The sequence below is a fragment of the Diadema antillarum genome, unplaced genomic scaffold (genome assembly GCF_040938485.1).
Source record: "Diadema antillarum isolate AM-2024a unplaced genomic scaffold, OU_Dant_1.0 seq00000053_RagTag, whole genome shotgun sequence".
Lineage (NCBI taxonomy): Eukaryota > Metazoa > Echinodermata > Echinoidea > Diadematoida > Diadematidae > Diadema > Diadema antillarum.
Genome location: NW_027271161.1, coordinates 2,026,377 through 2,038,951, shown reverse-complemented (window position 1 = coordinate 2,038,951; position 12,575 = coordinate 2,026,377). Strand labels below are relative to the sequence as shown.

The window sequence follows — 12,575 nt, the reverse complement described above, 5'->3', positions numbered from 1 at the left end:
ATGCAGAGCTCAAGAAAGTGATTAATCATGATTAGTTTTAATCACTACATCATAACCTTCTTTCAGCCATGAAACGCAACCATGTAAATGCTGAAATGACCTACACTGTTTTAAGTGTTTTCAAGACAGAGATGATGATATTACATGATTACTTTTGATTGTATCATCATTTTTATTACCACTATCAGCATTCCACTGTACTGAAGTTCACAAATCCACCATAAACACAAGAAAAAAAAAAAACCCTCAAAAGTTTTCAAAATGAATGCATGATAAAGTGGAAAGCATTGGAATGCTTATGTTCCTCACATAGCATCTGGCAGGTTTCTACAGGCCATGTCACACCAGCCTTGCGTGCGACTTGCAAAGAACAATTTTGACTACCCGGAGGTCCGCGTAGATGATCCGCACATGACAGTACCTAGCATGTATCTCAAAAGTAGTCGCCCGGAGGTGCGCACTCATATTTTTTTACCCGCAACCGTGTTTAGGCCCTGTCACACCTTTCCGGGCAAGCTACTCGGGCTTGTTACGTGTAGGGATTTTCTAGCATACCGGACATTCCTGAGGGCGGAAAAGGATTTGTGCGAGTCAGCGCATGTGTCTTACTTGCTGGACGCGTTATACTTGCAAGTATACTGTGTGACCTTTGTACCAGTCGCGTGGGGGCTGACAACTTAGTGAAGGAATTCCTCTACTGGAATGGCTGAAATCTCACAGAATTTCATTATCTTGGCTGCATACGGGACTGCGAAGTACTTGCGTGGGAACTGCCTGGGAAGTACTGCCGCTAAGGGTCTCCTACTGGTGTTCTGCGTGGACCTCTACGGGCATTCCCGCGGCTCACCCTGAAAAAGTTTTGGTCATGCTCAAAACTTGGCTGCGGTTAAATCGGACTTGCGTGAGCACCTCCGGGCAACTACGCGCTAGATACTGTCAGGTGCGGACCAACTGCGGAGAGCTCCGGGGAGTAAATTTGTTTCCCCGCAAGTCAAGCCGCAGAAGTTCCCCCGTACGGTATGACAAGGCATGAATGAAAATTGCAAACATTCTTGTTCGCCCGCTGAAAATCTTCTACGTGCTGGAAACTACCTCCTCGCCACAAGCCCGCATAGCTTGCCCGGAATGGTGTGACACGGCCTTAAGATATGGTATTCCCCTTGGTACCATTGCTCTAAATACCAAAAGAGTTTAAAGAGAAAACTACTGACAAGAGCATTTAAGCAAGGGACTATGCTTTTTCATCTCCTTGTCCATGATGTTTTCAGAACAATATCCCTCATAAGACATCCAGCCAAAGAACAATAAATGTTCTTCTATTGCGGTATTGTACAGTGAATAGGGTATTTATAACTTCACAATAAATGAGGAGTGCTAAAAAGGGAGTGACATCACAATCATGTGACCAAGATGACAGAGGGCCATTAAAGGACAATGCAAACAATAAAAACAATTGTAATATCACAACAGTGATAATGATAGAAGTAAAAGTAGTGATGTAGTTATTACAACATTAAAGGCATAATTTACCATTTGTAGATGAAATAGAAACCCAGCATTAATGCTTCAAAATAGTTCTAAAATGTGAGTTAGGGAGAGAAATAACCAATGTAAATATTTGAATTAGTATAACCAATATTAAGTATTGTTAAATATACAAAATGTGAACAACAGTTATAATAAAAATGTTTTCACACTAAAACGTCTACAGTTACAGTTTATTGAGAAAAAATAGTGATATCTCCTTTGAATATAAGGCTTTATTGCTAAATTCTTATATGACAGGATGTTTTGTGACACAACTGACCTACACAATGCATTAAATGTGATATCTTGAAAATGTTTTAAGTCAGTGCTCCCAATGGTAAACAGGACCTTTCATAATGAAATAATGATAATAATAATAATAATAACAACAACGATAATGACAGTGAAAAGAATTAAACATTTCCATGTTTCTAGCGATAAAATATGTTTAATTTCAAGACAAGAGCATCATCATCATCATCCTCAACATACAATGATACTAGTGATGTACATGTACTCAATATCTACTCTTAAAGGACAAGTCCACCTTCATATACATAAAGATTGAGAGAATGCAGCAATATTAGTAGAACACATCAGTGAAAGTTTGAGGAAAATTGGACAATCCGTTCAAAAGTTACGAATATTTTAAGTATCTGCGCAGTCACTGCTGGAAGAGAAGACTACTACAGTGTATGATGTCACATGCGTACAACTATATAAGGAAAATAAAAAAGAGAATTTCACAAAACTTTACTTTTTGAATAAAGTGCACATTTCTTTGACTTGCTACTGACGTATGTTAAGGGTAACATTATTCCCCCTGCCTTCTGAAAGAGAGAAGTCGAGGTTCTTTTGTTGTGCAAGAAAAATAGAAATATGTTGAATTTTCTTTATTCTTTATTGTTGTACTCATGTGACATCACAAGCTATAGCAGTCTTTTCATCCAGCCGTGACTAAGCAGAAACTTCAAAAATTCATAAATATTTAACGGATTGTCCGATTTTGCTCAACCTCTCACTGATGTGTTATACTAATATTGCTGCATTCACTCAACCCACATGTCTATGAAGGTGAACATGTCCTTTAAAAGCGAGCTGTGTTAGATTATTAACATGATCAAGATGGCGGAAGTCATCCCAGGAGACATAACAATTGGCTCACTGACATTTTAAAGGCTTTGAATTTTGCCAAATTTGACAATCCTCAACATGTCACTGATAAGCTGTCTTCACCAAAGTGCTTCTAGTCTTCAAATAAATTAATTTACTAAATATACTTTCCCACAATACTATGCATGCTCTGTACAGACAGCATGTACAATCACACTCACTTGATCTACATCATCTGTTCGGAGATTGTACAAAGAAAAAGAACAACCGAACCTGGCAATATGCAAGTGTACTGTATACAAGTCTGTGCAATCATGTTGTTCAGCTGCATGCAAGGAAACAGACTGGCTCAATTAGCAATACTAAATGCTTCACACACTCTGTGATACGACTCCAAAACATGGGTGCCTGATCTGCAAGAAACTACATGTATTGCTTACATTGAATACTTGCCTTGCTTTTTATACTACTGGAAGGACTCCTACACTCCGATCATGGCTTACACTTAGAAAAGCTGGCAGGTACTTAAAGCTCTTTGGAAACTGGATGAGTTGGATGCTTTAGGTACTCAAAATGCTAATCGGTTTCAAGCATTGTGTTGTTTGTCTTCTCATGGAGGGAACACGGTGGCAAAAGTCATACATTTTTTTTTTAAATTCTCTTAAAGGGGAATTTTGGATGAGTAAAAAAAGTTCTCTGAAAAGAGTAACATTTTCGAGCACAATGGTGAAAATTTTATCACAACTGCATGAAAAGTGAGCTAAAAAGAAAATTCAAAAATTAGCTAAATTTTGCAAGAGTTCTTGAGCAGTTGATATGCAAATAAGTGAGCTGATGATGTCATCACCTCACAGTTTTCCATCGATCGTATGAAATAAAAAAAAAAAAAAAAAGGATGAAAATTCCAGCACTCTGCTATAGAAGTACCGTACAAAGTATGAAGTTATTCCTGGCTAAGGACTTCACAATAATGATCATTCAGATAAATATGCAGTGCACTCCCACTCTAACAAACACGGATATAATGAAATTCCGGTTACAACGAAAAAAAAAAAATCAGGCCGCAACATTATCCTTTATAATATATGCTTTTTATTGTTTTAGTCAGGACTTTTCTTGATGGTAAATTGGCAAAATGATGTGAGGGATAGTTGACTGTGGATGTAATGTGCTGTCAAAAATGAAATAATGAAAATATATGTACATGTATAATATTAATATATCATACGTGACCACCTAGCTCAAAATCGACCAAAATGCAAATTAAAATAAATTGTATTATTCTACATCTAGTTTAAAAGCGCACACTTCAAGCTTTTGAATAATAACATGTTAAAATTGGACCATCCTAATCCATTAAAAAGGGATTGATATAGGAAAGATTGAGGAGGTGCAGTTTTTTAGAAAAGGGAGAAAAGAGGATTTTAAGATAAGGATCACTCAGATGCGCTGTGCAGAAGTATCAATGAAGACATGTTCTACAATTTCCCAGTGAAAGTACTGCCTATCTAAAAGAAAAAAAAAAATGTGGTCCAGAAAAATCTGCTAATGTTTCAATTTCAGTTTTGTTTTAACAAAGCTGCCAAATTTTGATGGTAGGTAGTAAAGACATTACTCTTCCAGGTAAGACAAACCTACAGCAATTGAGTTGGTCTACCAAAAATGACATATTTTGGTCCTTAACAAAGAATCCCAATCTACAGCTTTTCGCGGGTTTAGAGCTGGGCAGTCACGTATAATGCATAATTCAGGGTTTTTCCCACTTGATGAGGCCAACCTGAAAGAGGCAGGAATGCTTTAAAAAACAGGCAAAATAGTTTCAAAACGATAGAACACATCAATTCTGTGATAAAAAAGGGGATTAAGGAAGAAAACAAGCCTTACATTCAAGATCACCACCACACACAGACTTACTCTGGGTCCAGCCTTTGGTCATCCTCGGTCAGTTCTGGTACGCGGTCAAGGCCGATGGACATTCTCTGTGCATTGATCTGCTCCTTGAGGCAGACGTACTCCTGATACATCTTCCACGCTGCCTCAAATGACTTGTTGCGATCACCCTCCGTATTTTTGATGACACTCTCAATCTGTGCAAATAACAAGATGTGGTGACATACATATTTAAGTACAACACATCAATGAAAGTTGAGCAAAATCAGACAATCAGTTTAAAAAAAAAAAAAATCACTTCCAAAAAATGTATACTTTTAATGTAGAATAAAGATTAATGGAATTTCTTCTATTTTTTGTCTTAATTATCATTCTACCTTTGTGACAAAGGTTGAAAGGTTAGTCATTTTCAAAGTATAGGTGACACCATCATTTGATGAGAAGATTACTTCAGTTCATGACATCACATACAATGTACACAGTATGAAAAATGATAGTTACAGTAATATGAAAATAAAGAGAATTCCATCAATTTATTTTTTTTTTGGGAGGGGGGGAGGGGGGGGGGGGCAGTGGAATGAAAAGTACACATTCCCCTGACTTCTTACTGACACACATTTAACAGGTATGTCTAGGGTGTTTGTAGTACTCCCCTGTCTCTTTTGCAAGAGGTAAGTCAAATACTTTTTCATAAAGCCAAAAACTGAAAATATATTGAATGTTGAATAAAATCCAAAGACAGTTATTTTTATGTACCTCCTTGTGAAATGATATGTTGGTGATAATGGCTGCACAACAAACACAAATCAGGGTCAAAATGATTCATACTTCAACCCGTTGAGGACAAGTCCAGAGTATACGCGGGCAGGGAGTCTACAAGAAATGTGTGTTGTAGCAAAATCAGTCTGTCCTCAATGGGTTAAGCTGTTTTTGCCTCATGAATAATCAATGTTCCCTGATAAAAAACAACTTGAAGCAGAATAATCAGAATATGAATGTATTACTTTTAACTTCAGATAATCATGATTTTACTGCATAATATATTCCTATTGTATGTATGTGCAAAAACATAAATGTGGCTTCAGCTTTAAAGAAAAAAAAATATTATTGAAACACTCAGTGATTGTTTGGAAAATATTGGACAATTTGTGTGCTGCCCTCTCTAGACGGGATCTCTTTAACAATTTCAAATAGCGATGTCATAAAAGTAAAATGATATAAAGACAATAGATAGAAGAAATTTCATTGATATTTATTTTCTACAAAAAGTACATTTCTTGAATACAAAATTACAATATGAATGCAAATGTAAACACCTTTCTCCATGCTTTCTGAAGGAATTGGGTAACTTTTTTTTTTTTGGGGGGGGGATGTTGTACAAAATGAAATTTCATAAAATTTCTTTTACACATCTAGTACAGTGCACTCCCGTTATAACGAAATGCTCGGGACCGGCAGTTTTCTTTCGTTATAACGAAATTTCCTTATAACCGAACAAACGAAAACAAGGAAACCGTGTATATCATATTCTATTTGCTGAATACTCATCATACACTGGAAAGCTATGCGAAATGTGATGGGATAACTGTATTACAATAATAAACGCAAGTTCCCCTCAGAAACTGTGCGTGACACAAGGAGCGAACACACAGTGGTGTGGAGCGTTCACCCATGCAGAGACGCTATAAATGCTTGCTCCGCTATGTATTTTTGAAAGCAATTCGCATTTCGTTATAACGGAGCACATTTCTTTTGTTTTTCTTTGTCTGTGGCGCTCGGAAAAGACTTCGTTATAACGGAAATTTCACTATAACGGTTACCGTGTTCGTTATAAGCGAATTTTGCACCATAGACTTTAATCGTGATAATTTTGGGACCAGACGATTTACTTTGTTATAACAAAATTTCGTTATAATCGTGTTCGTTGTAACGGGAGTGCACTGTCTGTGTCCCTTCAATATAACCACTGAGACATCACCAACTGTTGTCAAGTCCCTATCTAGGTAGTGTGACAAATGCAATTAACCAAAACTTTGGCATTATCAATAATAACCTTTGAACAGATTGCCTTATTTTCCTCAGTTTCACTGAGTTTCACTAATCTTTCTGCATTGCCTGAAGCCACATCAAGATGGGGAGGTTTACTTTTTCTCAACATTCAAGGCCAAAGTTGTGGATAAACAGAACAGCATTTATTGTGAAGTCAACTTGTACAACATTCCAAAAAGTGTGGCATACATGACACAAAGCTGGGGTGCATACAAAAATTACTGTATGGCAATGAGCATGTTTCAGTAAAATTGCAGTAGAGTAAATATACAGAGAAAATGTCCGTACTCTGCTGGTGTGCAACTGCATATTTCATGTTGTTATCATCATTAGTAAAAGAGAATATTCCCTAGATAGACGGTGTCCTCAAAACAAAAAAAAAAACATAAAAACTTTAATTTCTTGGTAGTATTAATCTCCTGTTTTCCTGCTATTGCTAAGGATTTCCCTAAATCCAAAATGAATCCATGCTATGATTCCTTACAACTTTACAACTTCAGGGAAAAAAGCGAGCATGGAAGTAATTCAAGCTTCTCTGCAATGCGTCTGTGAAAATCTAACCAGACAGGTACAAAGCCACAGCTGCAAAGGCACAGTAACCAAAGCAGAAAAACAAGATTTAGTATAGCACATCTATGTTTCAAAGGAACACCCCCTCCACTCCCCCCCCCCCCCCCCCCAAAAAAAGCAAAAGTCTATCAGCTGACTTTCACATCTTCTTCACTTCTCTCTCTTATAGCCATGATGATTTTCCCACCTTCAACTTCTCCCTCTCCTCTCTCTTCTATGCTGCATCCTTCTCCTCCCAATTATTTCCGAACCCCCTGCCTGATATTCACTCTATTCTTCCTTATTCAACTCTCCCTGTCTCTTATTCTCCTTTCTCCGCTGGTGCAACTTCAACTTCCAGCTCACTACTGTCCCTCAATAGTCAGTACTGTAAAGCAACTTCAACTTCCAGCTCACTACTGTCCCTCAATAGTCAGTATTGTAAAAGTGGATATTTTCGCGCGACTAATTTTTCACACTTTGCCAGGTACAAAATGTTTTGCGCATTTTTAATCCCGCGGAATCAAGACACCAAGTACAGGAACGTATGGCAAGCAAAAATATTCGCGTGCTTTTATTTTCGCGCTAGTTTCTGGCTGCGCGAAAATTTGAACACCGCGAAAATTTCCACTTTTACAGTATTTGGCTTCTATAGCTCCCTTACACTCTCCCTATGTTGATTCCGTCCTCCATTCTCCTCTTAAAAGGCTTTTCTTTAGCCAAACAATGGTCTCTGCATGGTCTAAATACATACACATGGTGATACTGTGAACCTCTCTTCCTCTAAAAACAAGGGCTCTGCAAGGAAGTCACATTAGCCATGGTAACTCTGGCAAAACATCAAGAGTTAAAGTGCTCATAGTTTTGACAGTGTGACTGCAAATTTCCCAAAAACTTCTTGCAAAGCTTCCCATTCAAACTAATGAATTAAATTCCCAAACCCCCACCAATCTTCTTGAAGTTTCTGCAGTCTGAATAGTGAATGCTCACAACTGAAACTTTGTGAAGTTTGTCTTGGAACGAGACCACCACCTGTTTACAGGCGGTGCATCTGAAGGGTGCTTTCATCGAGATGAGATTCTTTCATGAGTGCATTGTTTCATCATGGTCATCAGCTGTCTTCAATGTTACAAATGTACACCAGTGACCCTAACATTGAGAATTGAAACTTCGAGAAGTTTCACCAGTGTGACCACAGGCTATGGGGGGGGGGGGGGGGGAGGGGGGGGGCAGGGGGGCGATCATTACCGTGTTGATATCCGAGTGGATTTGGCGGAGTTCTTCGACGTGGGCCAGCCGCTCCTGGTTCAGCAGCTCCAGCTCGTTGCGGTACTCCTTCAGCCGCTCCTCCTCTTTCTCCGCCTCCTGCATGTCAACCAGAAGCCGACCTTTCATCTTCTCCAGGTGGACTGTCTGTGACCTGATTGGACAGAAAATTGATCAATAAACTGAAATCAGATTCATATCTAATGCATACCCAGCACCTGTCTTCCATCAACAATCACACACTATTATTTGTCCTTCTGTTTTTTAGTTGGGGGGCGGGGGAATTGTGTGGACATACTGAACAACTGTATGCACTCCATTTGCAGTGGATTGAAAATGTTCATACGATGAAGAGTACTTTTAACTCTTCCTAGAAGGAGAATAATTCTGTTCCTGATGTCAAGAAAGTTTGCTAGAGGCTTGCATGACAAAGAATACATACATGTATATTTATAGAGGTGTACTGAGTGCAAATCTTGACTGCCTTGAGGGTCATGGTTAAAGTGATTTGCCTAGAGGTGATTTCTTTAATAGGGCATACATACGTAGCACTGTTGAGAAATCCCAGAGGCCAAAGAGTTTTAACCGTGACCTAAAAAGAAACAGTTGATATTGGTTTTATATATCGCATCCCACCTAATTCAAGATATTCATGCTAAATTAAGGTACCGAAATGAAGCTGTCATGCTATTGGTTAGTGAAACAAAATGCACAATATAATTTCACAATATTATGTTAGCTGACTGCCAGGCAGCATAGCAAATACTAGCGACTACCCCTATGACCAAGATCAAAATCGAAAATTCATCAATTGGGTTATATTGAACAACAAATATTTTGGTGTTAAGGAAGAGATAATTAGAATACATGAACAAAGTGGATCACTACCCTCTGAGGGGAAAAAAAAATTAAAGTAAAAAGTGCATCAGGATAAAACTTAATCAGTTACTAAACATTCTTGATAAAAAGAAAGCTATCTAAGCAATCCTGACTCTGGTTAACCTGTTGAGGATGAGTCCCCAGTTTACTCGGGCAGGGGTCTATGGGAAATGCGTGTTGTAGCAAAATCAGCCCATCCTATTATGGGTTAAGACACCTATAGCCAAATACAATGTGTGAACATTTAATCTGTAATTCAATTAATTGCACACACACACACACACACACACACACACACACACACACACACACACATCCTAGACTTTTGCCACTGGTTACAGCTAGGCATTCTTGCAGACAAAAAAAAAAAAAGCATAACCCTTCCCTCCTATAAATCCTGGTGTATATGTAAACAACACCTTCAGGTTATATGATGTTGACTTCTGGTTTCCAAAACTACCATGTGCACAAGCACACAATGTACATCTCTGTGCAAAATTGCCCCAAACTATTGTAACACTCCGATTTTCTTGTTTGCTTTACTCTAAAAAAAAAAAACTCAGTTCAGTCCCTTCATAAGACATTTTCTCCATGAGTTTACTTGGGATGTATCGAGGATACATTGTACAGTACATCAAAGCAAATTTTCTAAGGTAGGCAAAATTTATTCCTTAACCCATTGAGGACAGACTGATTCTGCTACAACATACATTTCCCATAGACACCTGCATGAGTATACTCGGGACTCGTCCTAAACGGTTTTAAAAACTTGCAAATAAGTAAATTTTAAATTTTTAGCACAATAATGTAAAGGATTTAAATTCACTTTATAGGAACAACTGAACGATCAATGCAGCTTCTAACTTGATTATTTTTTTTTACTGCATCAGATAACTGACAAGACTTGACTAACAATCTCTCTAAACTTTTGATGATAGTGACTTTTTTTACACCATTCTCTTGGAGATTTGTGTGCCAAGCTACTTTTGATAAAATTGCTCCTTGGCCTAAAAATTACCTCATGTTGATATTTTACTTGAATAAAAATGGCAAAGTAATCATTTTATAACATGTTTTTAAACGCAAAGAAGTATATTCATACCGTTTTTCGCAGTGTCCTCTGAAAGCGCAGTTCTAACAACATGTAAGTTAAGATAAACATATCCAACAACATACCGTCTGTACATGGAAATTTAATGCAGATTCGAAGTAAGTTTCTTTTCAGCAATCATGGTGACAGAATCCATGTACACACAAAACATGACATTTAAACATTTTCATGAGTTTCAATTGTTTATTTGTTTTGTTTGTTTTTTGCAAAACCTCTATTCAACTCAGCAACAAAAAAAAAACATTTTCTAAACTTTAACAGAAAGAGAAATAATAGACAGGTATGAACACATGCAGATAATCATACATTCTATCCATTTGGAACTTAAATGGCTCTGAATGTCTTGATCTTACAAACATTAGACAATGGCATACAACGTGAAAATGTTTATATCAAATCCCTACAATACTAGCGTCACTGGTAGATCGATCTAATAATATCCACGCATCTTTCATGTGCATAGCCTCCCAACAAAACTTCCTCAAGTCTGCAATGGCACTGCACATGAAAGAGGAACAACAAGAAAACCTGCCCACAAAAATGAAAGAGAAAGATAGACACTCTCAGTGTGTTTTTAAAGTAACAATTATTGTAGTAGCCCTCATTTGTAGAACACTTCACAGTGTAATTCTTTGCCATGTGTATAATGATTTTAAGAGTAAAATCGAACAAGCAAAATCACAGAGGTTTCAACAAAATTGGACACAAAGTAAAAGAATGGTGGAAACTGTCATTTTTCTTCAAATAAATGCAAACTGGAAGAGGCAAAAATCTAATCATGCATCTCACCATCCTCCTTTGGTCTGTACACAAGCATATTACCAGAATCACACTCTTACAGCTCTGTAAATGATCAATGATTAAAACTGCCAGCTGAAGTATGTGTTTGTAACTAATTTCACTGAATGGTGAAAAACTCTAGAATTTAAAAACTTTCTTTTTTGGTATAATTTTGTGATGAACTCTAAAATTCTGCTCATTCAAGTTTTCTCTACTCATTATAGCCAACTTTAACATGGAATGGAAACTCCCTGTAAGATAAACCCTTTACATGAAATTGGCCTTAAAAGTAGCATAAATGTTAGCTCGATTTATTCTTGGTATTTACACTGTATTTTACCAGATTTCTTTTAAAAATAATTCCTAAAGACCATATCTTTTAGTGGACTTACCAGGTTGGTGTAGGCACCAAGTTAATAATCCCCCATTTACACAAAAAATGTGAGGGATCAAAAGGGCTTTTCACTAAGGATCACATAATCCCTATTCTTGGACAATACTGTATACGCCATATATTTCGCGAGTCTAAATTTTCGCGAATCGGGAATTCCCAATGATTTCACGAGTGGTTAAATTCGCGTTCGTAGAGTCCTCTACTGAACTGGAAAATGTACATGCCTATGTCACATCCACATCGGGATCAGAGTCAATATTTTCGCGTGTCTTTATTTTCCCGAATAGCACCTGACTCACGAAATTCACGAAAATAAAAACCTCACGAAATATTCGGCGTATACAGTACCTAGAATGACATCCTCGCAGATTGCAGAACAAAGCAATTCAGGGGAACTGCTGATTGCCGAACAGGGTGAAGAAAGGCAAATCAGGGACGTTATGATATTATTATACCCTTACAGCATTTGGCAACACTCCCTTCAAGCTCATAACATCATAGCCACAACATAAAGACTCTATCTATCAAATGTTGCAAATCTGGAAGACATCTATCTTTTTTTTCAATGATGCTTTCCTTTGGAATTCACTCTTAGCTGAAAAGTAACTTACTCTTCTTGAGCGGAATCCATACATTACTTGTTGCTGGGCAAAACCATTAAGAGTTGAAATCAAACGCTACATCTGCAATATCCCATTTTCAAATGCAACCAAGTGAACTTCAGAAGGACGTGCAATATGGTCATTTGTCCAACCTTAAAGTATTACTGACATTTTGTGCAGGATTATTACCATGGTAACAAGACACCAAGAAAAAAAGTCACCACAAGAAGAAAAAGACAAAAATAAATTGTGAATGGTTTGACAGTGCACTACAAGTAGAGACAGAATGTGTGATAAATAACAGATCTTTGAATCTGGATGCTATACAATGACCGACGACTCACATATACTGAATAGGTTCCTCATGCTAATTCAACTGTCTCTGACCACTTTCAGCAGACAGATAGTGTTCTGG

General features: G+C 37.5%; 1 protein-coding gene across 2 annotated transcripts in view; it reads right to left on the bottom strand.

Annotated features, from left to right (window-relative positions):
* LOC139725633 (zinc finger C4H2 domain-containing protein-like) overlaps window positions 1–12,575 on the bottom strand; it is a 36,944-nt gene that overhangs the window by 1,690 nt on the left and 22,679 nt on the right. For both annotated transcript variants that reach the window (XM_071636723.1, XM_071636724.1), the window contains exons 2-3: window positions 8,377–8,548; window positions 4,555–4,727 (exon numbers count right to left, since the gene is read on the bottom strand). In XM_071636723.1, coding sequence (XP_071492824.1) covers window positions 4,555–4,727; window positions 8,377–8,548 — 345 coding nt within the window. The remainder of the gene's footprint in view (window positions 1–4,554; window positions 4,728–8,376; window positions 8,549–12,575) is intronic.